General features: G+C 41.6%; 1 protein-coding gene and 1 non-coding gene across 3 annotated transcripts; both read left to right on the top strand.

The window, feature by feature from the left end:
* Positions 1 to 1,706: 1,706 nt before the first annotated feature.
* RNF149 (ring finger protein 149) lies at positions 1,707 to 25,826 on the top strand. 2 transcript variants are annotated; one of them, XM_087758321.1, is made up of 9 exons: positions 1,707 to 2,344; positions 9,844 to 10,094; positions 13,038 to 13,106; positions 15,934 to 16,016; positions 16,497 to 16,593; positions 17,120 to 17,149; positions 19,296 to 19,491; positions 19,860 to 21,959; positions 25,212 to 25,826. In XM_087758321.1, the coding sequence occupies exons 1-8, from the start codon at positions 1,885 to 1,887 to the stop codon at positions 19,916 to 19,918; spliced, it is 1,245 nt and encodes a 414-aa protein (XP_087614447.1). In that variant the 5' UTR covers positions 1,707 to 1,884; the 3' UTR covers positions 19,919 to 21,959; positions 25,212 to 25,826. The 2 variants fall into 2 exon arrangements, with proteins under 2 accessions (XP_087614447.1, XP_087614448.1); XM_087758322.1 differs by lacking the exon at positions 17,120 to 17,149.
* LOC148055804 (small nucleolar RNA SNORD89) lies at positions 22,278 to 22,393 on the top strand. The gene has a single exon (XR_015705222.1). It is a non-coding gene; the product is annotated as a small nucleolar RNA SNORD89 (small nucleolar RNA).
* Positions 25,827 to 26,732: the final 906 nt, after the last annotated feature.

The following is a 26,732-nucleotide window of genomic DNA, read 5'->3' as shown; positions in this document are numbered from 1 at the left end:
ACTCCATATTCTTAAAAGAACATTTCCTGCAGCTGTTCTTTCCCTTCATACTGACTCTTTTTACTTTTCTCGCCTTTCCGGAGTGATGTCTATTCTGATTGCCCTAAGTGTCTTTCACTTTTTTACCAAGGAATTCTCGTTTGAACAACATTTTTGGACTCGCTAAAGTACTGCCACTTTTTTTTGATCTGCTTTTTGCCAAGCACTGGATTTGTGCTCCTTCCGAATTGTCTGTCACTTGCTGTCCTTCAACACGGCTCGCCCACCCTTTAGCTGCCTCTAGTCTGCCACCACCTCCATGTGCCCTCTCCCATCTAACATTCTCCTCCTCCTCTGTTGCCTTACCCTCTTTTTCCTAATCTTTTTTCTTCATTAACTCTCGTTTTTCTGTGTTCTTCCCTCAACTTCTAATTCCTTCTCCACAGCGCCTTCCACGTTACTTTGTCTGCTCGGTCTTAGCTGTCTTCTTGATTTTGCTACTTTAATCTTGTCCTCAAAATGCTCGAGTCCTAACGCTGCCAAGTATTTTGGGAGAATGCTAGAGAGTTACTTTAAAGAATACTTTCAGTTTGAAGTAAGTTTATGTATGTATGTATGTATGTATTTACTTAAACACTGACTCTGGAACAGGAATGGGAACATAATGGCCTTGGTGCCGACACAGAGTAGGGCAGTTCACCTTCCGCACAACCTATTCCAGGCTCTACTAGACCCTGCCTGCGTCAGCAGCCGCAACATATAATCACAGTTAGGAAGAAGAGGACGTTACCTAAGTTTGACAACGTTGTTTGGGCTAACAATGTATGATGACACAACTGTTGACTTCGGAAGGAAACAGGGGTGTATGAGACCATTCAAAAAAGACGGGTGGCTGGTGAAAACAAGCGATCTGTTTCAGAAGCTGGAAAAAGGTGCAGGTGTCTTGTATGGAAAAACAGGTGAGACTTTAAATGTGTTTATTTGAGAAGAGGTAAGTATCAAATATTTCTATTTAACGCAAAATGAATCCATAAAAGGATCGCGTTTATTCAGCACCTTCATCTCTTATGTCAATACATTTCTCCCCATTTGTTTTTACATGGTACTGACCCTCTTACCATTCTTCACCCTTCTGAAAGGAGCTCCCCTCAGTACAACAGCACAGGCACCTTTCGCATCCGAGCTTTGAGCGGCTTTGCCCCCTCTCCCCTGCGCTGCCCACGCGGCTCCGTCCCCGGCCGGCTGCCGGCCACCCCTGCTCGCCGCCCCGGGCCGGCTGCCGGCCACCCCTGCTCGCCGTCCCCTCCGGCTTCCCGCGCCCCGGCCGCCCGCCCCTCGGGAGGACGCCCCTCAGCCTCGCGCGCGGGCGCGGCGTGCCCGGCAGGGCGGAGCAGCGACGGACGCAAACGCAGGCCCGTGGCAGCGGCCGGGCGGGCGGCCTGCACCCCAAACCGCGCCCCACCGCGGGGGTGACAGGCCAAGCCACGTCCAAGGCCTCGCCTGCGGGGCGAGGCGGCTGCGGGGAAAGCCGCCAGGGCCACCCTCCGCGCAGGAGGCGCTTTAGGTCGATCCCCCGCGGGCACCGGTCCCCTCCCCTCAGCCTGCGCCCCCCGGCCCGGCCCGGCGCCCCCCCCCTCCCCGCCCCCCCCGCCGGCGCGGAGGCTGAGCGAGGGGGCGGGGGCGGAGCCGCGCGTGCGCGGCCGCTCGGGCGGGGCGGGGCGGCCCGGCCTCCGCTTCGCCATTAGCCGCGGCGGCGGCGGCTCCGCCCGGGGCGGGCAGCGGGCGGTGCGGGCTTACCTGCGCGGCGCGGCCGCGGGGCAGAGCTGAGGCGCGGAGGCGGCGGCGGAGCGGTCTCCTCCCGCTCCTCCTGGTCGCGGCGGGCCGCGTCGCGGCGGCGGCCGGGCCATGGTGCGGCGCGCCCGGCTGGCGCTGGTGGCGGCGGCGCTGGTGGCGCTGGGGGCGCCGGTGGGCCAGGGCGCCCGGGCCCTGGAGTGGTACACGGCGTGGGTGAGCACGGCCTACGTGGAGCCCCTCAGCAACCGCACGGTGCGGGGCAACACGGAGAGCGGCCGCTACGGGGACAGCTCGCCCAAGGAGAGCGCCCAGGGCCTGGTGGGCATCCCCCGCGGCGCCTCGCCCCGGCACATGGAGGGCTGCGCCACCGACACCGACTACGACGTGCCGCTGCCGCCCGGCGGCCGCGGGCCCCCCGAGGGCGACCCGCCGCCCTGGATCGCGCTGGTGGCCCGCGGCGGCTGCACCTTCAAGGACAAGGTCACCAACGCGGCGCGGAAGCGGGCGGCCGCCGTGGTCATCTACAACGAGGCCCGCTTCGGCAACAGCACCGTCTCCATGTCCCACCTGGGTGAGCGGGGCCGGGCCGGGCGCTCCCCGCGCCTGCGGAGGGACCGGGGGGGGGGCGAGGGGTGGCGGCTTTGTCCGGGCCGGCCCGCCTGGGCGGCGCGGGAGCGCGGCCGGGGCTGGGGGGCGGAATCCCCCCAAAAACGGTGCAGAGAGCCGGGTGTTGGTGGCCTCTTCCCCCTTCCTTGGAACGGCGCGGGGGAAACGCCGGGAGCAGCTTCTGTCCGCCGAGTTACAGCCCGGGGGTCGGGAGAAGCTGCGGCGAGGCCATGGCCGCGGGCAGCCCCGTGGCGGACCGGGGGGCACGGTTTCGTTTCGAGCTGCCTTTTTGCTTTGCACCCCCTGGCAGAAGGGCTGCAGGGGTGACGGGTAGGCTGCTTTCCGCAGGCCATGCAGAAGGAAACGCGCCAGGTATCCTGAAGATGCCTTCTGGTGCCTTTGAAGGCAGAGCCGTAGCGATTTGAAGCTAGATGTTGGTACAGGCTTTATTGTAATAGCTTCATCGTCCTCTCCTGCGCAGGTCTGCAGGGGACAGGAGAGAGAGATACAAGCATCAGGTAATTCTTAAACGCGAATGCGGTAGGAAAACCGAAGCTCAGAGAAGGATGTTGACTTGGCTTGTCTGAGCGTGCTGATGGTCTGTAGCCTACAGAAGGGACCTGTGATTTTTGCTGAGATAAGAACCCAGATGTTCTGTCGCTGCAGTCTCTGCTCAAGCTATGACACTCAAGTCTTGCTGGATTTTTATGAAGATGACAAACATCGAATGCTTAAATCAAAGGGGAAAAAACCCTCAAAGCTGTGCTGTAAAATCTGTTTGCATTTGTAGACTTCTGAGGAATTGGAAGGTCTTCACAGGAGGATATAAAGACAAATGAAACTGAGTGAAAAATACTGCAAATGTGTGTTTCACATAGTCCTGGTACAGTGAGTTTGTTGATGCCCAGGCCATCCTTCCTGGTGGTGAGGAGGCAGAAAACCAGGGAATTGGTTGAAGTAGAACCATAATGCATTTCTAAAGAAAACAATCTTACTTTCTTGAATATGGTGAGCCAAAAATCTCAGTTAGGGAGCTGTTGCTTCATAGCACGTATGATATATCAGGCAGAAAACAAGTCTCTTGTCTTGGAATACCAAGTGGCACCGACTTGGGGGTTGGAGGTGTGATTACCGTTCCTCTTAGCCTGCTGCTTGCTTGGGTAGATCAGCCTGGCCCGTCTCTTGTGTTCTTAATCTGCTGTGAAAGTGGAGGTGGGATGCTAGGTAAGATGCACCTTTGATTTTGATCCGATACGGGAATTAAGGGACTTTGTTGGGTAATAACTCTTTCCTCCTTACCAGCTCTCAGTTGCTTTTTGTGGCTGTCACTCAGTATTGGCCAATCAGTACAAAATTTTCGTTCCTCCCTGTGGGAATTACCTCACGTTCCTCTCCATGCCATGTCATAGCCTCTCATAAATATTACTTGCTCTTTTGTGGAGTCTCTTCCTCCTTTTCTCATCTTGCTTATTTTATCAATTTTTTATTATTTTTCTCTTTTCTGCTGTCATCTCTATGCTGCGGAAGACCTTCTTGGGCTTATGCCTGTGTTTGGACTTGCTGGTATAGTTACATCTGTCAGTGGTAGAAAGAGAAGTGCTCCCTGACTGCTGATTGTTTTTTCCTTCTTAAACTGGCAGAATGTTGCTGATAAAAGCTCTGCCTATGTAAAGAGCATGATTTAGTATAGTGCATATATACAATAATATATTTGTAGTTATTCATACTGACTTCACAGATGCAGGTTGGACCGCATGATGGTTTGGATGGGGCAGAAATATAATTATATATCACAATATAATCACTAGCTCTGCTGGAGTAACAAATCTTTGTTTCATGGTTGGAACTTTCAAACATGTAAATGTTTAAATTTTTCAGTGCACTTTGGGAATATAGGGAAGAATTAGTGTTTTAAATCTTGGATTTTTTGAAGCGGGGGGGGGAGGGAAGTCTGTGGAAGACAGGCAAGGGAAAACACAGAATGTAGAGCTGTATTTTACAGGATCCAAGTTTGCCATTGCTGTGAAGGGATTTGTGGATTGACAGACGAGGAAACAAACCCTGCTTCTGGGAGGAGTGCTGAGAACAAATACTCTGGGAAATGTGTGGTGCTGTAACTAAGGAGTGGAGTTATATGCATAAGGAACATCCACTTAATGGATTTGCAGTTAGTGGCACTGAAAATGATGTGAGACGGAACAATGGTTATGGCTGACAGGCGCAGCCTGAATTATGTGAGGGTGATAAATGGGTAACTTTTCTGATCTCCAAGTTTCATCTTTTCATCCTACTAAAAAAACTGGCCTTTGAACTTCCTGGTGTGTGTGATGTGTGTGTCCTTTTGTTGTTGTTTTTAGACTTATTCCAATTTGAGTAAAGAGATAGATTGTTGATTAGGCAAAGAAGTGATTTGCTCTAGCTGGTGTTAAAGCATTTGATAATGGACGAATATTCCAAATATTCTGCAGTTCAGTTTTTCGTTTCATGGATACCTTGTGTGCTTCATGAGTGCAGCAAGTAGGATTTTAATTAAAGTTTTGGAACAGCAGAGCCCAGGGTTTGAATATGTAGCCTTGCAATCCTGTCCCTCCTTCCAAAGGAAGGTTCTTCAAATATGACTTTACTGATGTGTCTCGTGTTTTTCAGGCCTTTGCTCTCTGCCTGAATTACGTTCTTCCAAATGGTGATAACTTCCCTCCTCGAGGGAAGTAATAGTGAAACAACTTCACGTGTGGCTGAGGAGGTTTTTTTCCAGTGGAAGATATTAATTTTACCCAAATGGCTCAAGGAGTTGTACTTCAGTTATTGAATCTGAACAGTATAAACTCAAACTTCAGTTTTACACAAATATAGACTTTGGAGGCAGTCTTAATTCTGTTCATTTTTGGTGGTGGTGGTAAACTTAATATAATATAGAGGCTTCAAATTCCTTTCCAAAACCAAAATAAATATTGTATGTAAATATTAGCTGGGAGTGGGCTGGAGAGGAGTCTGGAGAAGCAAGGTGTGGATTATTGTGGAGAGCAGACTAAGGAGAGTTAGAGGCTTAGAGCTGGTGCAGTGGAAAGAAAAAAAGGGTCTTCTGATGCTGTATTTTTCTGTTATACTTCATGCTGGGCATCCAGCCATCTTGGAATCCTCTCTCATGCTAGGATTTGGTGATCCTGATCCAAGACCACAGTTTGATACCTTGAAGACTATGGAATAACATATGATTGTGCGTGATCAGCCATGCAGTGTTGTGGGGGAAGGGCAACTGGCCATAGTAATTTGAAGATAGATCTGGAGTGGAGCTTTGGTGCATGGCTTGTGGGTTTAAGGGAAGCTTGGGACTTAGCTTGAATATATGACTTCGGCTACGTAAAGAAAATGGTCTTTGATTTGGTGTAAATATGGTGTTTGATTTGCCAAAATACACCCAACTAGTTCTTTTGCTTCATTGTCATGGGTTTTTATGCAGGCATATTGAACAAAACAGATGCGAATGACTCTGTACTCATGATTTTAAAAGCTTGTGCTAGCTCCAAAGCAGCAGAGTTTAGGGTTATTTTGGCATGTACTTCAGCTCTTTGCTACGTTGCTTTCAGCACTACTCAGGATTCTCAAGTGGTGCATAACTTCTGTATTACTGATCCTTTCTACCTAAAGCTTCTGGTACTATACTGCTGAAGGGACAGAACTGAAATCAGTGGCTTGCTTAACTCAGACAGTGACTGTATGATGTCGAGCTGCTCTGTTGTTCTGAAGAAGCAGGAGTAACTTCGAAATGCTTATACCTATTTTATATGTAAGAGTGCATACGTGTCGGAAACCCATGTGGAAAGAGGAATGTGTACCAGTGTTGATTGCTTGACTACTTGACTCTTCTGGTTACGCATCCCCCTTCTTGAGGCAGGTGAAAACACAACAGGCACCAGGGATTTGGTGAGATGAGGCTGGGGTAGATGGTCGAGACAAAGCTTGTTGTCAGATTGTTGGTGTACTGTTATCCGCTTGGTAAAGATCAGAGACAGTCGTTTGGACCAGGAGCTAAAGAGAACATTCAGTGTTAATTGTGGCAATATTAGTAGGGTGACTATGCGTAAATAGATCTAAGGACTGACCTAAAACATTTTTACCAAGGTGCTCAAACTCTGGGAGCTTTCTGGTGTTTCTCATGGGGACGAAAGCTAGACTATATCTGCAGTTGGTTTCCAGATGATAGCAAATTATCTTTGTTATCTGTAGGCATGAATGGAAATAAATGTGATAATTTGGGATGCCTGGAATCAAGATCTGTATCTGTACTACTTTTTCCTCATCAGGAGAGTGCTGTTTTCCTTTTGAGAGAAGACTAGCAATACTCGCAGTAAAACTGAGCTTGGCACACTGGCAGGAAACAAACCTTCATCTTCAGAGTTCCAAACTTGCCCTCCTTTCCACGTATCCTAAGGATCTGCCAGCAAATTTACTCTAGCAGAGTGAAAACGTGGTTATTTATTGCGAAATTAGACAGTTATAGAAAGGTAAAGCCAAGAAAATATGCTCTCGGTAGATATGTGCATGTGACACTTGGAGTTCTTTTATAAATGTGATTTGAGGTCTCTGAGTTGTGTTGCAGTTGAAGAAGCTGATGGAATGACTCAACAGCATTTCAGTCTTTGAATAATGTGTTTCAGAACAGAAGTCTAAAATTAGTGAGGAATGAGTTAAAGCCCTTAGTCTTACAGGCTGCTCAGGGCAACTGCTTCTCTGAGGCTACTCTTGTTCCTTTTGTAATAGTGGATCGTAATTATTTCCCCCCCCCCCTCCTTCTGTCTCATGACCTTCAAGGCCATCGTGTTTACTTGCATGTATTTTTAATAGCAGGTTCATCACCAAGTCTTTAAAACTGTTAAAATGCGTTTAATGGGCATTTATTTAAAAATGTATGGCACACTTATGTTAGTTCTAAAACTAGAAGGTGTCACAGTGTCTAGCAGCCATTGCACAAAAGTATCCTGACTTCCATTTCAAGGAAATAACTGCTGATAGTTGGACGTGCTAGTGACAAAACAGAGAAAGGCATTACGATTGTTGTGGGGTTTTCAAATACTTCTTTATTAGAAATCATGCAGAGAACTAGATAGCAGGATTAAACTGAAATAAGATTTTGGGATTGAGGAGACCACCTTTATTGATTGAAAAATCCAGGCTGCCTCTAATCTTGAAACTTTCTTTTCTTCCCCAAGCCTGAGTGAAACCACATAAATCTTTCCAGTACTCCTGTACTGTTCACTAGCCATCCTTAGTCACCCCTTCTGTTATTTGTAACTCTTACGGTTGATGAAGGACGTAGGACCTAATCTCCTGTTTTAGGTATGTGGATAACAGTTCCCAGCAATGTGAGTTAAATTTCTTCCTTCATACGTTCTCTTCTTGTTAACTCCCTGTGGGGTTGCGCAGGGTCAGAAAGCAAGGAGTGTTTCACGCACTCTTCTCTACAAGATGCATGAGTCCTTCTGGTAAAGCTTTCGTGCTGGTTCAGAGAGGAGAATAATATTAATTAACCAATTCTTAGTATGCTTGGACTTGTGGTATCATGTGGGTCGGCACGTTGTTGGTGAGTAGAACTAATTAGCGGAGCCTAGTTGCTTGTGGATTTGTCCTGTTGGTCTTCAGCTTCATTGCGTCGTGTCTCCTAATGCACCCACCAGGCGAGGCAACGCGTGCCGGGAGCCGGGTGGGTGCTGCTGCCTGCCTGGGGGGGAGGCACAAGTAGGGCCTTTCCCCATAGCATCTTTGTCTCTCCGCACCATCCTCAAAACTTCCAGAAATGTAGCCCTGTTTGGAAAATCGTCTATCTTGCTGGGCCTGGATCTGGCAGACAGGTATAATGGTTCTTACAGTAGGTGACCAGAAGTGGGATGATTGCGTAAGGGGAAGCTGAAAAAGGGTAACTGGCATTGAGATAGGAGATTCAGCTAATAATTGGAACCTTTAGTGTTTCATGCACAGCAGACCGTCTGCACCTCACGGGGGGAGGAGCTGCAATGTACAGAAGTGAAATGTCTGCAAATTCCCCTTGGCATGGTAGCGAGGTGGCCAGGTTGACGAGGTGTCACAGCCAGAACTGTCTCAACTGAAGGAGTTTGTTTTAAATATTTCAGGCAAACAACTCTTTCTTTTGGTAGGCAGAGAGGTGAGTGAGTCCGGAATGCTGCTTTGAGTTTTGAAAATCCCCACTTGATGTAATGTCATGTATTAGGCGACCATTTCTTTTGACATAGCTTCTCAGTAGTGAATCTGACACAGCCGGGAGGGAAAAAGGCTTTAAGTCTTTAGTGGGAGGTCTTGTTGCAGGTAGGTAATCTCGTGAATCTAAAAAGATAGCTATGACATTACAGCTTTAGCTTTCTGGCTCAGAAACCCCCTCTCTTGTTCTGCTTTCTCTCTGAATCAAGCTTAGTTTCACTTTTTCTCAGAGGTAGGAGTGCAAAGTAAGCTATAAAGTTGTGACTTATCAAGGGTGTATAGCAGCGTTGGTACGCACGAAGTAAGAACTATTCAAATAAAAATAGCATAGACCAGTGAAAAGGTGACATTTTTTACAAGTACATTTGTTTGTAATTTATTTTGTAATACTTAGGTTAGGTGTTTCTGAGACAATACTGGAGATGCTTCCAGACAAAATGGAGTAAAACTCTAGTCACAGAAGATCTTTTGGTTTCTGCTAGTTGGTCTTGACAGTATCTTATTGGTTTTGGTGGCAGTATGGTGCTTAAAGGTTTGGTTTTTTTAATTAGGTGCTTTTTCTCATGGATTGAGTGCTTTTTAGTTCTAATATAATAGAAAAATCCTTTGGCTCTATGCTCCCAAGAGAGTCCCGAAGTATTTCTTCACAAGTTCTTGTCGTGAAGTCTCATTACACTTTGAATATTTAGTATTGAAGAATCTTTAAGTATTTCAATGTTAATGTAATTTAATATTAAATATCTGAATATTTTTTTCTCTTTTTGTTCACATATCCAGTGTAATTATGCTATGGATTCAGATTCAAACTTAATTGAATGTGTCTCTCCATGGTATTCACATACTATCTCCAGCTGCAGCTAAAATTCCCACACTGACAAATAAAAGACCAGCTGTTCCTGAGTTGCATGTTAGAGCTTCAGCAACTTCAAGATGAGATGTGTATAACTTGCCTGTGTTTTTTGCACGGCATCCACATCCTGCCTCACTGTGTGGAATGAGGAGTGTAGGACCTCGAACAGTAAAGAAGCATCTGTTGAAGTTTGTCTTGTGTTTGAGAGTTTCATCAAGTAAATAAAGGGTTCTTTACTAGTAAACTTGATATCGTCTGCTATGCCTGGAAAAAACCTGCGGTTTTCCTATAACTTTGCTCACTGATCTTAACTGAAAAGGCCCAAATTACCATCAAGCCAGAATGCCTAAATTCTTACTGTGATGACTGACTTTTTTGTTTTCTTTTTCCCCCTCCAACAGGAACAGGAAATACAGTGGTGATAATGGTTGGCTATCCAAAAGGAATAGAGATATTGGAGCCAGTACGAAGAGGGATTCCAGTAAAAATGACTATTGTTGTTGGCACACGACACGTGCAGGAATATATTAGTGGTCAGTCAGTTGTGTTTGTAGCCATTGCCTTCATCACCATGATGATTATATCGCTCGCTTGGCTCATATTTTACTATATACAACGTTTCCTGTATACAGGATCACAGTTTGGAAACCAGGTAATTGGAGATGATGATGCTTTAGAGTATTTACCATCTTCTCATGTCAAATCAGGTGCCTAACTTTGCCTGTTTATTGAAGCATTCTTGAAGATCTGTGCCTTCTTGCTACTTTACTAGCTGTGAATGCTACTCAGTAATGGTTAGTGAGGCTAATAAGCAGTGTGCTAATTGGCATCACAAGTTTGGCTAGTTGTAATTATTAGATACCTGTATGAAGTTGTGGGAAATATATTTAGCCACTTGTCAACAACTGAGTAAAGGCAGCTGCTTCTGTGATTTGTCACCTAACTTAACTTCCTTCCTTTTGACATTAAAAATTATTTTCATTCCTCAGTAATTTTCATTCTGAAAGTACTAATTTTCCGAACTAGATTTTTTTTTTTTACAATGGAGGGGGGGGACCAGGTTAATTTCTTTTTCTTAAGACGCACGAGTAATTAGGGCTAAAATTTTGGTTCTCAAGCTTTATGAAAACTGCTTTTGATACTTGTAATCCTACTACTCCACTGTAGAGTACTGAATGGCAGCAGACTAGAAAGAGCATCTATGGTGAGATGCAGCTCTTCTGGGCTATCTGAAGTGCTGAGAGTGGTGGGAGTACTAGGAAGATCAGGAAGGAATAACTTTGCTCCTTAATTTCCCCCTACCAAATCCCTATTCTTCTTTGATAAGCTTAAAAAAAAAAAGTCAGCTTTACTTTTTTCCCCATGAGGGAAGTAATTAATCATAGAATAATATAGGTTGGAATGGACCTCTGGTTCAAACCCCCGCGCTCAAGAGAGCAACTTACATGGAGCTGTTGAGGATCTAGTTCAGCTGAGTTTTTGAAATATCTTAGGATGGCACTTCCCTGTGCTCTTCAACTCTTGCAAATAGGTTAGGTTCCTTCCATGGTCGTCAGGAGCTCTACCACAGTTCTCCACTAACAGTAAAAAAGAAAGTTGCACTTGTTTTTCTTTGCAAGCAGTTCTCTGTTTTGGTGGGGTTTTTTTCCTATCCTCAGTTCAGAATAAAAAAAAAAATTGTTTCAAATGACTGCTTATCATGTGGACTTTCCCTGCCTTCTGTTTCAACACACAGATTCTAGCTTTGGGGGAGGAGGGAAGGGAATTTTTGTTTGCCTTCAGGAGTCTGAGCTCTGATTAGGACCTACAGGACTTTTCTAGGAAAATGCTTTATTTCTTTTCAGTAACTGAGGATAACACATGGGACTTCTGTATTGGTTAAAATTGCGGTCTACTTGAAATGTTGGTTCCCTAGAGCCTTTTTTACGAAGCTTTAAGTCTTAGAACTTACATTCTGAGAATACTTCCAAGAAAACAAAAGTTTTGAAGTATTTATAGAAAAAGGGGTGTGTTTTTGTGTTGTAACAGTTGTCTGATGAAGAAAGTTGCTTCTTCCTGTTATGTTGGCTTTAGGATAGTTCACACAAAGGGAAGTTCAGATGCTTCATAAGTAGTTTTAAGAGTGTTTTTTAGGTTGAATGTGATGTTTCCCAGAAATATGTACCACAAGCTCTTAATAGATTTTGCCATTGGGCTTGTCGTATAAATGCTGCTTAAATGAAATAGTGTAGCATTAGTAGGTTATGCCACTTTCCTCAATTCTCCTCCTTTTAAAATGGCCATTGAAACAAAAAATTTATAAAACTATGCAAAGTTTGAAAATGTTCTGAATATCTTGGTCAAGATAGATTATTAGAAGTCTTAAAAGAATTTTGGAAACAAAAAGCCACTATTCTAACCCAGATGCTATTTTGGTTGGCTTATTGACTCCAGTATAATTAAAACTTGGAGTTAAGTATGCCAGGGTTTAAAGCAAGTTACTGTGTAGCTGCTAAGTGAAGGTGAAGCCAGGTGTCTTAAGATTTATTCTAACATCAGTAGCAGTAAATCTTTGGAAGACCTCCTTGCTATTGAAGATGAAACAGGACTGCGCAGAAAAGCCTGAGCTGATACAGCAAGTGGAATAGACTGCTGCTGCTGGTTGTCTGTCCATTTCTGAGGGAACTTTCAGACTAATTCTTTAACACCCTAAAAAAAATTAAAAAATCCCAATTTTAATACCATAAGTTTGTAAAATTATATAAATCATTGTAATTATCATTACAGAGAAAAGCTGCCGCTATGTTTTATTGATTCCTTTATGGTATTTCATCAGTGAGGGCTGCTGCTAGACAGATCAACATCTGTTAATTGGGAGCGTTCAGTTTCTCAATTTCTAGCAGTAGCTAGCACTTTGTCTTGGAATACAGTACTGCTTTCTTGCTTCCCCTCTAAGCATAATTAGGACTGTTACTGTATAGAAGTCCAGTATGGTGTCTCATGTCTGTTAAGCCTTTCTTGTCATCTCCTTTGCATAATGTGTCCTTTCAGTGCAAAGCTTTGTATAATGTGTGAGACAGTGTTTAACTGAGGGGAAGCATTAATAGCTACAAGCAGCCTTTTGACCTGGTGGCAGCTGTAGGCTGCCCGGCAGGATTCCGCCTTCTCTCAAGCTTGTGCAAAACGTACGGTATGCTTGCTCATGGGCTTGCCTAACGAGAAGGTCTGGTTATAGGGCTGTTGTTTCAGCTCTGATGCCTCTGAGGCCTAAATTAGTGTCAATTTTCCTGTGCGGGGTTAGGCCCTTGATGCAGGCACTCACAATGCGATGCTATGTATGTATGTTAACCTGGTCCACGTAGTTCTGCACTGGTTGAGTTCATTTTAAGAGCACTATGCTTATAGGTAATGTTTGTTGCTGTGCCCTGAGAATGCAAAACTTGCAGTTCTTCAACATCTGCTGGTTGGAGGTATTTTGTAAACAAATTGGCTAGCCAGAGATGAATCTTTAAATGCGTTCAGGAGACTTGGTAATCCACATGGGAAGTATTTAAAAACTTTGAAATGTAACTCTTAAAACTAACTTCTGTATTAATATTTAAAATCTTTATTCAAGGGACATAGGAAAGAAACCAAGAAAGCAATCAGCCAGCTTCAGCTGCATACTGTGAAACGTGGAGAAAAGGTAATTCAGTGGCTCTGGTTATTGCTGTATAATTTAAAAACTGTTGTAATGCCTGTATAGAATTTAAACTAAAATTCTCGCAATGTAATTGAAGAATCTTGAATTGAACTGCTTCTGAAATGTAAGGCTGTTTTCCTGCAAATAATATCTGGTTATACAGGATGTTGCAGGAGACTACAGGGCTGATACTGTAAAGATGAGGAAACACTAATATCTCATCAGCACTTGAAAACATCAGGTGGATTGCGAAATACTACCTAGGACCTATTGATTGCACAGTTCTTACAGATGATGTAATGTTTTGTTTTCTTAAAAGAACATCCATCTTCTTATTGATCAGAAGGCCTTAGAAATCTAAAGCTTTGAAAAATGAAACGCTTGTTTCATCTTTTGACATAAATACATTATGGAGCTGTATAGACTTACTTGAAGCATAAATTTTTTAGAAGTACATTTCTATGTATTAATTTTTAGAATAACTTTATTTTAAAACAGCTTTCAAAAAGTTAGCTCTGACAGCATGCGGCCTAAACTCATAGCTGTATTAGAATAACTGCAGTAGAAAAAGCCAAGCTTTTGGAAGAAAATATTTTAGTCAGTTTCAGGCAGCTCTGATCCTAGATGCTAAATTACTTTGACTAGACTTCTACTACTAGACATTTTTTCCCCACCCTTATTTGTCTTATTTGATTATTTTTTACTTAAGGATTGATTTGCTAAGAGATGAAAAACAAGGATTAGTTTTTTAATCCATGAATAAAATTAAGGTGAGAAAGGACATTTATGTGTAAGAACTTTAAAAGCTGTGGTTCAACAGAAGCTGTTCAGCTCAGGTCACATGCTACAGAGAATATGTCCTTCATTTGGTAAATCAGTTATGAAATGAAAAAAACCCAGCTGTCTTTGAACTTGCCTCTTTTCCTCTTATGCATTCAGCATGTTTAAGTAGCATTTTACGAGTGTTTGTTACTTTTAATTATATTCTGAATTCCATCAAAAAGTAATCTATTTCAAGCTGTGAACAGAGGGATGTTCATACTTCTGTTCATGCAATGGTGAGATCAGAGATCAAGAAAGATGAAATTGAACCAAAACTTGTGTAAAGCAGTATCAAAACATAACATCAGCATAGGAAGAAATGGATGTAAAAGGGGTCATGATGAAACCTATGGTGACCACCACAAGAAAGCTGTTAACTGCTTTTAAGTTGATGTTCACTAAACCTCTAGAAGGGATTTGTATGATGGGATTTTTGCAGTGGAGCAGTTAGTTCCTTCCCATCAATATACCCTTGACTAAAATAAATAAAATGGGCGAATTTAGTTAAGCTGTTATGTAGCATGCTGGTTATAACTATGAATGCCATATTAAGCAAAGTAGAATGAGATTAGATTAAAATATCTCTATTAAAATAGAGGTTTTCTGCTTGGTAAAACATGTCTTCTAATTTGATTTGAATCAGCCTCCTATCAGCAAATTTATGTAACTTAATGATGCAGAGGTACTTCGACGAACTAATGTAAATTTAGCTGGAAATACAGTCCCCTCTACTCTGTAAATGTACATTTTTTTTCTTTAAATATTTCCATTCAGCCATTATGATTAAAAGAGTAATTTCTTTTATTGTGACACGGTACAGTCTTTCATTATCACTTCACTTGGGGTTGAGGTATTTCACTAAAAATAGGTCAATATTTTAAAAGTGTATTTGCTATCGTGTAGATCTTTCCTGAGAAGCTTATGGGATTATTGTAAAATGGACACTCATTTGAGTATGTGCTACATATGGTATGCTTGGACTTTGCCTCTTGTACAGAATAAAAAATATTTCTTATAGAATAAATACTTGTCTTAACTTTGCTTATGTAAAAAAAGTCTTACCTTAAATTTCCAAGTAAATCAAATTATTAATTATGTAAATTGATAGCATGTATAGGAGGGAAAAACTTGCCTTGAACTTGAAAGTTTGCTTGCAGTACTAATTCATTTCAGTGTTTGTGGTAATGAAATTGAAGTGCTTCAGTAAGCAGTAAACACAAAATACTTTGTGGGGGATGAAAGGGAAGAAGTTGGCCCACTGTCTGTTCTTCTGATACTTATGTTTTACACAACCCAATTAACATTGAGTTATTTCTCTTGTATCTGGAGATATGCATCATAATTGTACTGCAACTATAAGCACGGCTTCAAGAAGGCAGTAAGACCTGTTAGGAAAGATATTTAAGCCTTAGAAAGAAACAAATTCAAGTGGGGAAATACTGTGTTTTGACTGTCTCTCTGGTGTGAGCTTGGAGAGGAGTTCTAAAAACCATCTCAAATTGCATGCTTCAGTTCTCTTCTAGCTACCAAGGGATATCTGCTAGGATGTGGTAGAAAAAAGAAAAAAATTGGGGAAGAAGAGATTTGCAGTATTCAACCCCAAGAGTCTCATCCTACTTAAGCGCTTGCAAGTGTTCGGGACCATCAGTTAAGAATTAGATTGTGCACTTTCATCTAAGCCGAGGTCTTTTAAAATTTCTTTATTCTATAGTTAATTTAAACTGAAATTTTACTGTGTTCCTGTGAGCAAAGCCAATGTTTGAGACTTAACAAATTACTTAAGGTACCATATGTAGCTATTTAATTTAGAAAATCAGAGTTTGGCTGCTTTCAATATTTGGTATCACATGATCAAATCACCTCTTGATGGAATCTTGAATTAAATGAGGGAGATGCTATTTGCTAAACCATTTTATATGTGTTACATTCCGTGATGCTAGCTATTACACAAAGCTTGTTCTGTAATGAAATATGGATGTAATGCATTTAAATGTGTTGTCATCTTTAGGGTTTAGATGTGGATGTGGAAAACTGTGCTGTGTGCATTGAGAACTATAAACTGAAAGACACTGTCCGAATTCTGCCGTGCAAGTAAGTTGCCATAATTATTGTTTCCTCTTTAGCGTGTCTTCCCTAAGAAATAAGCGATGAGCTTTCTAGAATCTCTTCTGAAACTCTGGTGGCAGAGCTGAAGCTGTGCCATTTGTATGGCCTGTTACATGTTGAAGGGCGCTGGAAGACCTTGTAGCACTTCATATCTATGCAGGAAGACGGAGCAATTGGGAGAAGTGTAGGAGTGAAGTAGAGCTTTCTTAGTATTAAGTTAGAACTGTACACTGTGGACCTAGTAGCTCTGTGGTCACCTTGTGGTTAGTAAAATCTCTTATTTCAGAAAGCTAGCATGAAAGAAGATGCTTCCAGAACTATGTCTGTCCTAGTAAATTAAGCAGTACCTAATTGTCAAGGTTACAAAGGAATGGGTTTATTTTTTACTCTAGTAACTTGCACCTTGTTTGAAGGAGTAGCATGTGGCTTTCATGATATGTTCTAAAGGGCATTTCTTTTCTTTAGGCACATCTTCCATAGAACGTGCATTGACCCTTGGCTTTTGGACCACCGAACTTGTCCAATGTGTAAACTAGATGTTATCAAAGCTTTGGGATACTGGGTATGTTGCACACTTACTTTAATCTTCAAGGTAGAAGTACAGTGCAGGAGGCAAGACCTCATGTACTGTTCAGAATGAGAGCAGTTGTTACTTGACAAGACTGAAGAAGCTGGGCAAAGATGCAAGAGTAATTGAGTGAGAACCAGAAAAATTAAAGGAATTCTATGAGTAAGAGCTTAAACAGTGTATCGAGCAGCTTACGAGTCGTCTGTATACTCTTCTGTGACAACCAATTTTTTCTATCTCCAGCTGTTGATAGTAAGGCAGTTGAAGCAGAGGTGAGGCAGTTTGCCCAACCTGCAAAAATATAACTTAATTCAGTAGATCTAGAGCATATATTTGATCTTGTTGAGAACTGCGATTCAAAGGAAGATGTTAATTTTTTCTGTATCAAGTGTTTGTGTACTTCCACATATGCCCAGTGTTTTATCCCTGTAAATGAGCCAGTACTTAGAACCTTCCTAAAGACATTCACCAGAAATTGGTTAAGTGGAGAAAATGATGTGCTCTCATTTCTTTCTGACAGCACCAGAAAAGAGAGATGAAGACACATGCGGTAGGTTACTCGGTCACTGTTGATAAATAGTTTTGAGTTCCACTAAAATGCCATAGGCGTGAATGTAGTTCTCTTCTACTGATCTGTAGAGATATTTAGAAAATAGGGGTGTTCCTTGGTTGCAGGGACCTTCCTTTCATAGACTAGGTCTGCGTTTTGACTAGCTTTCGTCTTATTTTGTTGCAGAAACTTAGCAGATCTGTGGAAGACTTTCATAAATTACTTTCTTGTTTTGTCAAAGGTGACAATACTCTTGCCTATGTTATATGTATGTATATATACACCAGATTGTGGCACTTCTGTGTATTAAGTCAGACTTCACCCAAGGGTTGCAATCTTTGTCATGTGAAATAGCTATTATTACTGTAATATTGTTATGTTAGCAGCTTATTTCTTGCTCCCTTTCAATTCCTGGAGTTGATGTAACTTGCAGAAGGATATATCCTTTTGTATACAGTCTGAAAACTGAAATATTAGAACCTTCAGAACACTTTTATTCCCTGAATGCATGCTGTTGCAGAGGATACTGATACCAAGCCTAATCAGGAGGAGTAATACCTCCTCTACTTGTTAGGCAAAATGAATGTTGGAAATCAGGTTGAATGGGATTATATTAAATACAGAAGCCCAGTTCTTTTTTTCTAATAGAATGGGGGAAATGTGTCTTCCTTATGCATCGATCATTCAAGTCCCACTGAAGCTGGTAATGTGGGAAATCATTCAGTATTTTTTTTCTGGCTTAGTTTTCAGCCTGATCCAGGTTGCCCAATCTAGTTTGTAGAGTGATTGTGTGAATTTTTTACTGATGTGAGGAGAAAAAAAAAAGTGCGAAGAGCAAGGCAGCTTCGTTCAGCAGTGTGCTTGCTGAGTGACATAACTGCAGACAAGAATGTGCAGCCTTATTATAGAAATCTACTAAACCTTCTGCAAAGAGGCTGAAGGCTCAATTCAGTTTTGAAGCATCTGAAGTATTTGTTTTCCGTAAATTTTTTAAAGGCTCAAAGTAGAAAGAAGGCACTAAGTCCTATTACCTGGCTTTTGTTTTGTAAAGAGCAGACTTCAGCAGTCTAATTCTGCATTATGCTGTTTCTTACAAGAAAACTGGAGTTCAACATGTCTGACTGATTTAGAGCATTGTTGAGTCTTGTAGTTTTAGTGCTTATTTAACTGCCTAAGTTTTGGAAACCAAAATCATTAATGCCCCCCACCTAGAGATTAATATCACATGCGTCTTGTGTTCAATGGTAGCAGTGCTATAGCTTATTAAAATTCAGTACATTTTTAAATACGTTGCTCTGGTGCTAAAGAAAGGATCAGCCTAGAATTTCTTAAATCTTAAGATGGGCCTTTGCTAATTGTTTGAGGAGGGGAAAAATACTCACTGAAGCCCACACTTATACTGCAGTATACTTGCTTATGTATAAATAATGCCAGTATATCAATAGCAATAGCGTAATGAAGGTAGTCTGTTTAATTTTAGGAACAGAATCGTGCATGTAGGACTTGTAATTAACTTTCAGAATGGATCAGAAATAGCTCATGCTATACAATAGGTGAAATAAATTCCTTTCCCTGTGCTGCAGATGTTTTGTTCCTGCAAAGTGACAAGCCAGCATATTTGCATTTTTGGAACAGAATAAAGTTAGGCTGGAGGTAGAGGAGGAGGGAAGTTTGTTCTGATGTCAAATGTTTGCTCATCCCAGTAAAAAAAAAAAAACTCCAAGCTTGCCCAACTCTATCATGAAAAGCAGCGGCTTCCATAAACTCGTAAAGGATCAATAGGTTTGCTCAGCACAGACTCTGTATGTGCTGAGTCTGCTCCTAACCAGACTGCAGGAATACTGTTGCTACAGTGTTGAAATATTCCATCCAAAAGGCTGGCTGGGTTGACTCCTGCCATTGCTGCTCTTGGCTTTGGAGCGTCTTTCAGAAAGTGGCTTTTCTTTTGCTTAGCTTTGTTTCTTTGCAGTCAGACAGTAACGTTGAAAGTAGACACTGCTCAACACTGTACCCATGAGCGCATAGGTAATAGGCCAAAAAAATGGTCTTTTTTCCAATAAGGTGAGGTTACAAAGCAGTAACGTGGAGGAATGTTGATGCCTAATGGTAGACAAAAGTGTCGGTTAAATATATTTAATTTTTAAAGGGGGACCCTGAAGATGTACTTGAAGTTCCAATACCTGAATCAATAAGTGGCAGTGTTTCAGTTGGAAGTCTGAGTATTGCTTTACAAGATGATGACAGAAATGAAGTAAGCGAATTGTCGGCTTCCTCCACTAATGAATCTGTATTGCAATGTACCAGTTTAAAAGAGGACGCAGGTGAAACCACAGCATTACTTGGTAAGTAATAATTTAGTTTATCACTTGACAATCCTTAATGCCATTCATTGCATTAGAAGAAGCCATTCTCCAAGTGATGTTAGTAGTGGTAGTATTGCACTGTGGACCAGACTGAGTGGTGTCACTTACTATTGATGTTCAGAAAATACAAGCAGATACATTTTGAGAAAATTCTATTGAGCTGGAGAAAATTGGTCTTGAGATGTAAACGGTGCCTTAGGAGGATTACTTTCACAGAGAACCTTGAGAACCTTAGGTATATAGGAATATGAAATTTGTTGCCAGAGCTTGGATTAATGTTGTAACAGATAAAATGTATTAAAATGGTAAATCAACAAACAATTTTTCTTCTAATTCCTGGCTTCTAGATGTGGATGTCAGTAATAACCGGCATGGAGAACATCTATCTAATGGAAATGCCCACTGAACTGCTTCATGGAAGATACCTTGGATAGACTGTTGAAGAACTATTATTTTTTATTTAATTAGTATGGACTTTTGTCTAGTTAATGGAAAAAATAACAGTGTAAATTATTTTACCTTTCAAACTTTTCTAGCTGGTGTTCCAAAAGGGCTAATAACTAAGAATTTTGTACACAGGAGGATTTTATAAAATCTCCTCTGGATGTCTCATCCTAAAAAAAAGATGCAATAACCCTTTTTCTGTAAGCATTGTTACAATGTCATTGTGTTCCAGAGGGCTGTAACAAAGACGAAGACTAGGCAGTGAAAACAATGTAGAATGTGTAACAGATAAATATTTTGGATGCACTATTTACATTCAGTATGTACACATGAAGAACACTTACAAGACTACAACTATTAAAATGTTCTGAAGGTTCTGATCTGTTGTAATTGGAGGTGGATATTCTTAGAAAAGACATAATCTAACCTTGAAAGAATCAAATAACTTCATGGATATGTTGCATATCCTTTTTTGTGATTAAAAAAACTGCTAGTTGCAACTTTCCTTACATGTAACAAATACTAATTTGATCTTGTAATGTGTTCTGCTCAGAGTGGATGCTGAGAGAACAGGAGACTTTCTCCATCTTGCTAGCTTTTATACTGAATTTGGCAGTAGTAGGTTGTGCTAGGTGGTCTTCACGTGCTCAGCATGTAGACTTATTTAGGTATATGCACACTGGTTACCTCTTCCAATCTTAAACTCAGTAGAACAGAGGTAAAGGGCTAATTATGGCTAAAATATATTTATTAGTCTATTTATAAGAATTTACTTAATTCCTTCTTATTCTTGCTCCCATCCTGTCCCACTTCATTATGTACAAATTGAAACTGTTTCTTAGGATCTACAAAGTTTGGGTTTGTTTTGTGTTTTTCTTTTCCTTTGCATAGAGATGCTGGAATTCTTCTCTTGGATATTCCACATTAGGAGTTTTGACTGGGTTTGCCATTAGCTTTTATTCCGTTCTTTTAGATTAGCAGTATTGTGCCTTATAGTAAAACACTTAAGAAACCTGAAGCATCTGAGAGTAAATATAAACCCTGGCATCTCCCATTATGACCTCTTATTCAAATATTTATATACTGTAAGTGGTATAAGGAATTGCTAAACTGTTTTGTAAAGAAATATGTATATTTAAAACACTACTTATTAAGAGTGTTAAGTGAATTGTTTAGGATTTTAGCATTGTCATGTTATAAATAATATGCTACATTCCTCAATTTTCTTTTGTAAAGCTGTTACTACAGGTTGCTTAAAGCAGTGTCTTTTACTAGACATTTGTTTTAGAGTGCATTTTGTTTTTAAAATGTATATTTGGAATGTTTTTAAGAAAATATGCAATTCTTTTTCTAACTTATATTGAGCTTCAATAGAAGCAATAACTTTTTTTAATTTTAGAATGAATGTTCCAGAAATGAGAGGTTTCAGCTGGGGAAATATAATGGGAACTTCTACTTTGCAGAGCAGATGTTTCACCCTAAATTTCCTTCAAAATATTCCTATTAATGCCTACTTTAAAAAAAAAAAAACAAAAACAAACATAAATCTGCCTCTTCCCTGTAGGAGTGTAACTTACAGGTTTACTGGAAAATTGTCAGGTTGTAGTTCTGATGTCACCAGCAGGTGCAAGTTTTTGTGATGCCTTTATCTTACAAGAAGCACACGAGAATGGAGTATGACTGACCAACCATCTCCAAAATTGAACAAATAAAAAAACAACCCACAACTAAACCAAACAATGTATAGGGACATTTATGTCTCCAAAAGCAGCTTATCAACATTTCCAGAACTGCCTTTTTAACTGTCTCTTCAATATTAAAATCTAAGTCTTCTCCCTCTTCCTTAACACAAAACTGAACATTGATGTAGTAAATGTTGAGAGGGTTTAAACTCTAGCTCAAGGAGGAACCAAAAGGCGTTACCAAGAGAAGTCTTGTCAGTCTGTGGATTGTGTCTTGCTGATACCTGCAGCGCAATATTCATGCTGGAGGGGAGAAATGTGGTAAGTACTTCAGCTTTTATGTAATACCTATGAAACCAAAAGCCTTTCTTAAGAATCAAAGCTGAGATCTGGCAGAAAGCTGGAAGAAAAGCTAAAGAACCTGTGAATAGAAAAGTGTGCTTATAAAATCTGAAGTGTAACTAAACTACTGCTTAGAAAAATATCTGAGCATGAAGACTCCTGGAATATGTTTCTGATGCTGGCACTATATCAGTTTCGTTTCAGCCTTTTACAAGCGTGGCTACAGTTGTTTCAGTCGAATTGGTTGGTGCGTTCTTCATCGTTGATACAGTTAGGTCTCGTAGGGCCAGCTGTGCTGCTGAGGAATGATGACAATAAAAGGCCGAATTGCAGTGCCTCCAGCAAGCAGTTTGCTCTCCTGGGAAGCACAATGACAAAAATCTTCCGAAGCGAATCATTAGTCTGACCTCAGTCAAAAAGCTGACATGCATTAGCAAGCAGCGGTAGGTTAAAAAGTACAGGACAGGAAAGAGATGATCTATGGAGCTTAAAACAGTAGCAGGAGAGGATTAGAAACGTTAAGCTTACCACCTACTGTTATAACTCAAATCAATTACTTTTAGAGTAAACAAGTGTAAGCAGCTATAGATAAATATGGGTTCCCAGACTTCTAGACCAACTATATTGGATGAAACTGGTATGTCTAGTTTCTAGCACTTAACTACCAAAAGTTTATATGAAGGTCAGAACTAATGAGTCTCTCCCTGCTATGAATGTTTTTGCAGGATGGGTGCCTTGTGACTCCCTTCCCTACCATTTGGAGAATCTTTAATCTGCCTCCTCTTAGGCTATGTCCTGCCTAATGTGGGAGCTGATGCTGTATGTGTTGTGGGTTCCTCTGAGCCCCTCTGGCCCAATCTCTCCCTGTTCCTAGCTGTGCATGTTTCATAAAACATGCAGGAACTTGTCTGAGACCTCTGTCTCTTTGTCAGATTTTGCTGAAATCAGGCAGAGGGTTTCTTACTAGAGGCATTCATGTGGTATGATTATACAAAGCTAAAGCACAGTGCCCACATGAAGTGGACAGCCCTCCAGTGGTGATGTTGAATAAATCAGTTGGGGAAAATCTCTAGCCAGGACTAGGGGATGTTGTTATAGGATGAGTTTTATTGGTATCATGTTCATGGGTATGGCTTTGTTAGTTCTGGTGTTACTGTTATGGAGAAAACTTGTGAAGTTCAAGTGATCTTAAAAAGGAGCTATGAACATGTCAAAGTGGACTGGTGTTTAAAGTGAGACCAGAAGCCGTCTTTGCTCAGAAATCTTAGTTTATTAATAATAGTCTACAAATGCCAAATTGAAGAATATGTTTGACAGTAAATAACTGTTTAAACTAGCTTCAGCTTTCAGACTTGACACCAGGCAAAAATGAACGGTAGACATTTCAGATCTAAATGCATGTTAACAGTTTAATTACCTGAAGTACCAATTTAACTAGAAAATTTGGATTTTCTTTCACTAACTACCCCTAGTCTGGATTCTTCTTTGGCTCTAAGCGATGCTTGGAGGAGATCCTTTGCATGTACTAGGGAAGTTGGATTAGAGAGCAGGAGCTCCTTCCCCCGCCCCTCACCCCTCTGAGTATGTCAGTGTAGTCCAGTAACCTGTTGCCAGTAATCAGTGCTAGATTCTGGAGGTATGCCAGAGGACTGGTAGGATAAGTTAACTACCGTGAGAATACTTTTAATCCATGCCGACTTAATAAATTGGGCACTGGTATTATTCCTGCCAAAGCTGGGCTGTTATACTTTGGGAATTCCAGTCTTCTGCCAGGGTGTAACTGGCACAGAGAAACACCATTGCAGCAACTTTGTGAAACATGCAAAGACTTTTTTTTTAAACATTTCTTGATTCAGGAGTGGTTGTCCTGGTTTTCTGCCTGGCCTGCTAGGCTTTCTCTAAGACTAGGCAGTAGCAGTTGTGCAGAGATGAGCCCAGCAAGTGTGTAGCGATGGTTACCCCACTTCTTAGGCCCTATGGTTCAGAGGATGCCTGAGGCAGAGGCAGTATCTACACTTCCAGGTTTTGATGAGCTCGATCAGAAGTGAAAGGTGTTGGGTTCACATTATGATGGCAACAGATATGACACAACAGGTTGGGCCAATTATTTAGCTGCCCCATAAAAGCAGATTTCTCCTGTCTAGACATGCAACTGCTGTCAGCAATGCCAACTGTACTTTGAAGTATACACCAGTGGGTTGACAATGACATTCTGAACTTGTGGAATATTTTTTCAGTTGTTGCCACAATGTGTAATAAAGGTATCTCTTTGTTACACATCAACATCCCAAGTGTTCAGTAAAACTGGGAATTCATGCTCAACAGAGCCTTTAGCACCCTGAATCAAACCAGTAATGATGATATTGTGGGGATGGTTAACTGGGTGTTTGGGGCTTTTGTTTGCTTTTTGGGTTTTGTTTTGCGTTTTGTGTGTGTGTGTGTGTGTGTGTGTTTTATTTGTTTGCTTTGGTTTTGTTGTTGGGGTTGTTTGTTGTTAGGTTTGTTTGGTTTGGGTTTTTTTTTTTTTTAGTGGAGAGGTTGCATGGTTTTGATTTTCAGCACTTGGCATTGAATGCAGTGTTTCTGTGCTGGACAAAGATACTGAGATCAATAAGAATGTACTGAAATCTGGTGGAGGAGTCAGCTGGCAATATCTCGTTGGGTTAACCTGGAGGGAGTGGAGTTCTGGGTGTTGGCTGCAGGGTGAATGAAATTGTGCTGGCAGCTTAACAAGAGACCCTTCTCTTCTGTAGGTCTCCCTTCAGCCACCAGGCTGGGTGAGACTTTGCACAATGGCTTGGACCAACGTAAAAGCTTGCTGTTACAAGGAGAGATGGAGCAGTCCTTTCTGGTTTCCTTTTCTGCTCCATTTAGTTTGCTCTGTCTCGCATTCAGATGAAGAGTATGTGATAAACTAACTCAGCTTAAATTAAATCTATCAAAGCTGTATTCTGACAAGCTAGGAAACGGAATGTCCTTGCTGTGCAATTGACTGGGTTTTAGAGCTGGGCTAAGAGGATGAGGAGTTGGGGCGGAGGAGGGAAGAGCAAGATTCTCCCCTTGGGTAAGTTGGGGGTTCAGTTTTATAATAGGGCCTCAGTGAATCACAATTCCTGAAATGGAAGATGGCAGCAGCATTTTTTTTTTTTTTTAACCAGGGTGGCTGTAAAAATTATAACGTGTTCTGTCCTTGAGACTGATCTTTACTAGATGTGTTCTTTTCTCTCATAGGTGATATGTGAAGATTTGGGAATTGGAATTGTAGATTAAACATGCACAAATCAAGCTGAAGGCTTTTGCTTTTGTTCAGTATGGGTCCTGATCTCTCTCCTCAGATATCCTGCTGTATTGCAAAACTTGATTTGAGAAAGTTTTAAAAGTAGAATGTCTCTATAATTGCATGTGTTTGTGTGAAGAATGCATTGCCTGGAAAATGTCCACTATACTTCCATTGGGCCTGAAGCTACTTTTTGCCATCTGATACATGGTAATGATACTGCATTTTTAAATGAGCATATCCTACTTAATTCAGAAGAGCAAAATAATTTGACTTTGTTTTGTTAGTCTGAAGCTGAAGTCCAAAACTTTGAAGCCAGTTACTTCTACTATAGACATAACTGCAGAGAACCATTTGAACTTGCTAGTCTGTCAACAACTATTCACAGTCAACTGTCTTTTATGGTAACCTTGTACTAACTTGGTTGCATTGTTTGGATTAAGCACTGGGCTATGTCTTTTCCATTGTGTATGTACAACTGTAAGAATGTCAAGTTATGCATTGTTGTTGTAACTTAATGGCTAAAAGCTCAAATTCCATAATAAATTATACAGACCTTTTAAAAAGCACTGTCCGAGAAGCTTGAGGGTTTTGTTTTCTTTGCTACATGTATGTAAATAGATCTGAGCAACTCAAGTAGCACAGCAACAAACCAAGCTTAACTTCATGCTGGGTAGCTATGGGGGAGATCCTTTGTGTGTTGTAGAGGTTTTCCCCATGTAACTGATACCTGGGTCTGGTGCATTAACCTTGGCTGGCTGCTGGATGCCCACCCAGCTCCTCAGTAGGACAGGGGAAGAAAGAACTCATGGGTCAAGATACAGTTACCATCACAGGCAAAACAGACTTGACTTGATGAAGATTAATTTATTGCCATTTAAAAATGGAGTAGGATAGGGAGAAACAAGGAGAAAACTAAACTCACCTTTCTTTCCCCCTGGTTTTCCCAGGCTCACCTTTACTCCTCTGCTCCTGACTCTTCCCCCTGTGAGCAGTGGCAGGGGAAGGAGGGTTGTGGTCAGCACATAACACTTGGTCTCTGCTGTTCCCCTGCTCCAGTGCAGGGTCCCTCCTGTGGGCTGCAGTTAAAGAACTGCTCCACCAACATGGATCCTCTCCATGGAGTTACCAGAGGTGCCCCCAGCCTGGCTGAGGGGCTCACCCGTCCCAGCTGGGTCTGGCGCAGGGTAGCCCTGGCCTCTCCTCACAGAGGCCACCGTACAGCCCCGCCACTACCACAGCCTTGCCGTGTCAGCCCAGCACAGCAGGGAATGCGGGAAGCTTCCTCCGAACAAGCAAGCACTGCAGCAGCATACAGCAAATGCAGTAACAAGTTTGAATGTTTTCATCAATGCACAGGGCTCCAAAATAAACAGGCTGTGCCTATTTCCCAAGTATAGAAATACATTACAGAAGTGCCTGTGATAAAAATCATAAGACTGTTTCCTGATAACTGATAATTTTTCTAGTTAGAG

Source organism: Nipponia nippon, unplaced genomic scaffold (genome assembly GCF_047370975.1).
Source record: "Nipponia nippon isolate SJK-2023a ecotype South Korea unplaced genomic scaffold, ASM4737097v1 scaffold_2, whole genome shotgun sequence".
NCBI classification, from domain to species: domain Eukaryota; kingdom Metazoa; phylum Chordata; class Aves; order Pelecaniformes; family Threskiornithidae; genus Nipponia; species Nipponia nippon.
This window is presented reverse-complemented; position numbering and strand designations above follow the sequence as displayed.

Bases quoted from the DNA above. Each gene is read 5' to 3' on its own strand.
- RNF149 (XM_087758321.1), top strand. From the start codon at position 1,885: ATGGTGCGGCGCGCCCGGCTGGCGCTGGTGGCGGCGGCGCTGGTGGCG. The intron at 2,345-9,843 runs GTGAGCGGGGCC...CCCCTCCAACAG, and splicing joins CGTCTCCATGTCCCACCTGG to GAACAGGAAATACAGTGGTG. The intron at 17,150-19,295 runs GTAGGTTACTCG...TAATTTTTAAAG, and splicing joins GAGAGATGAAGACACATGCG to GGGGACCCTGAAGATGTACT.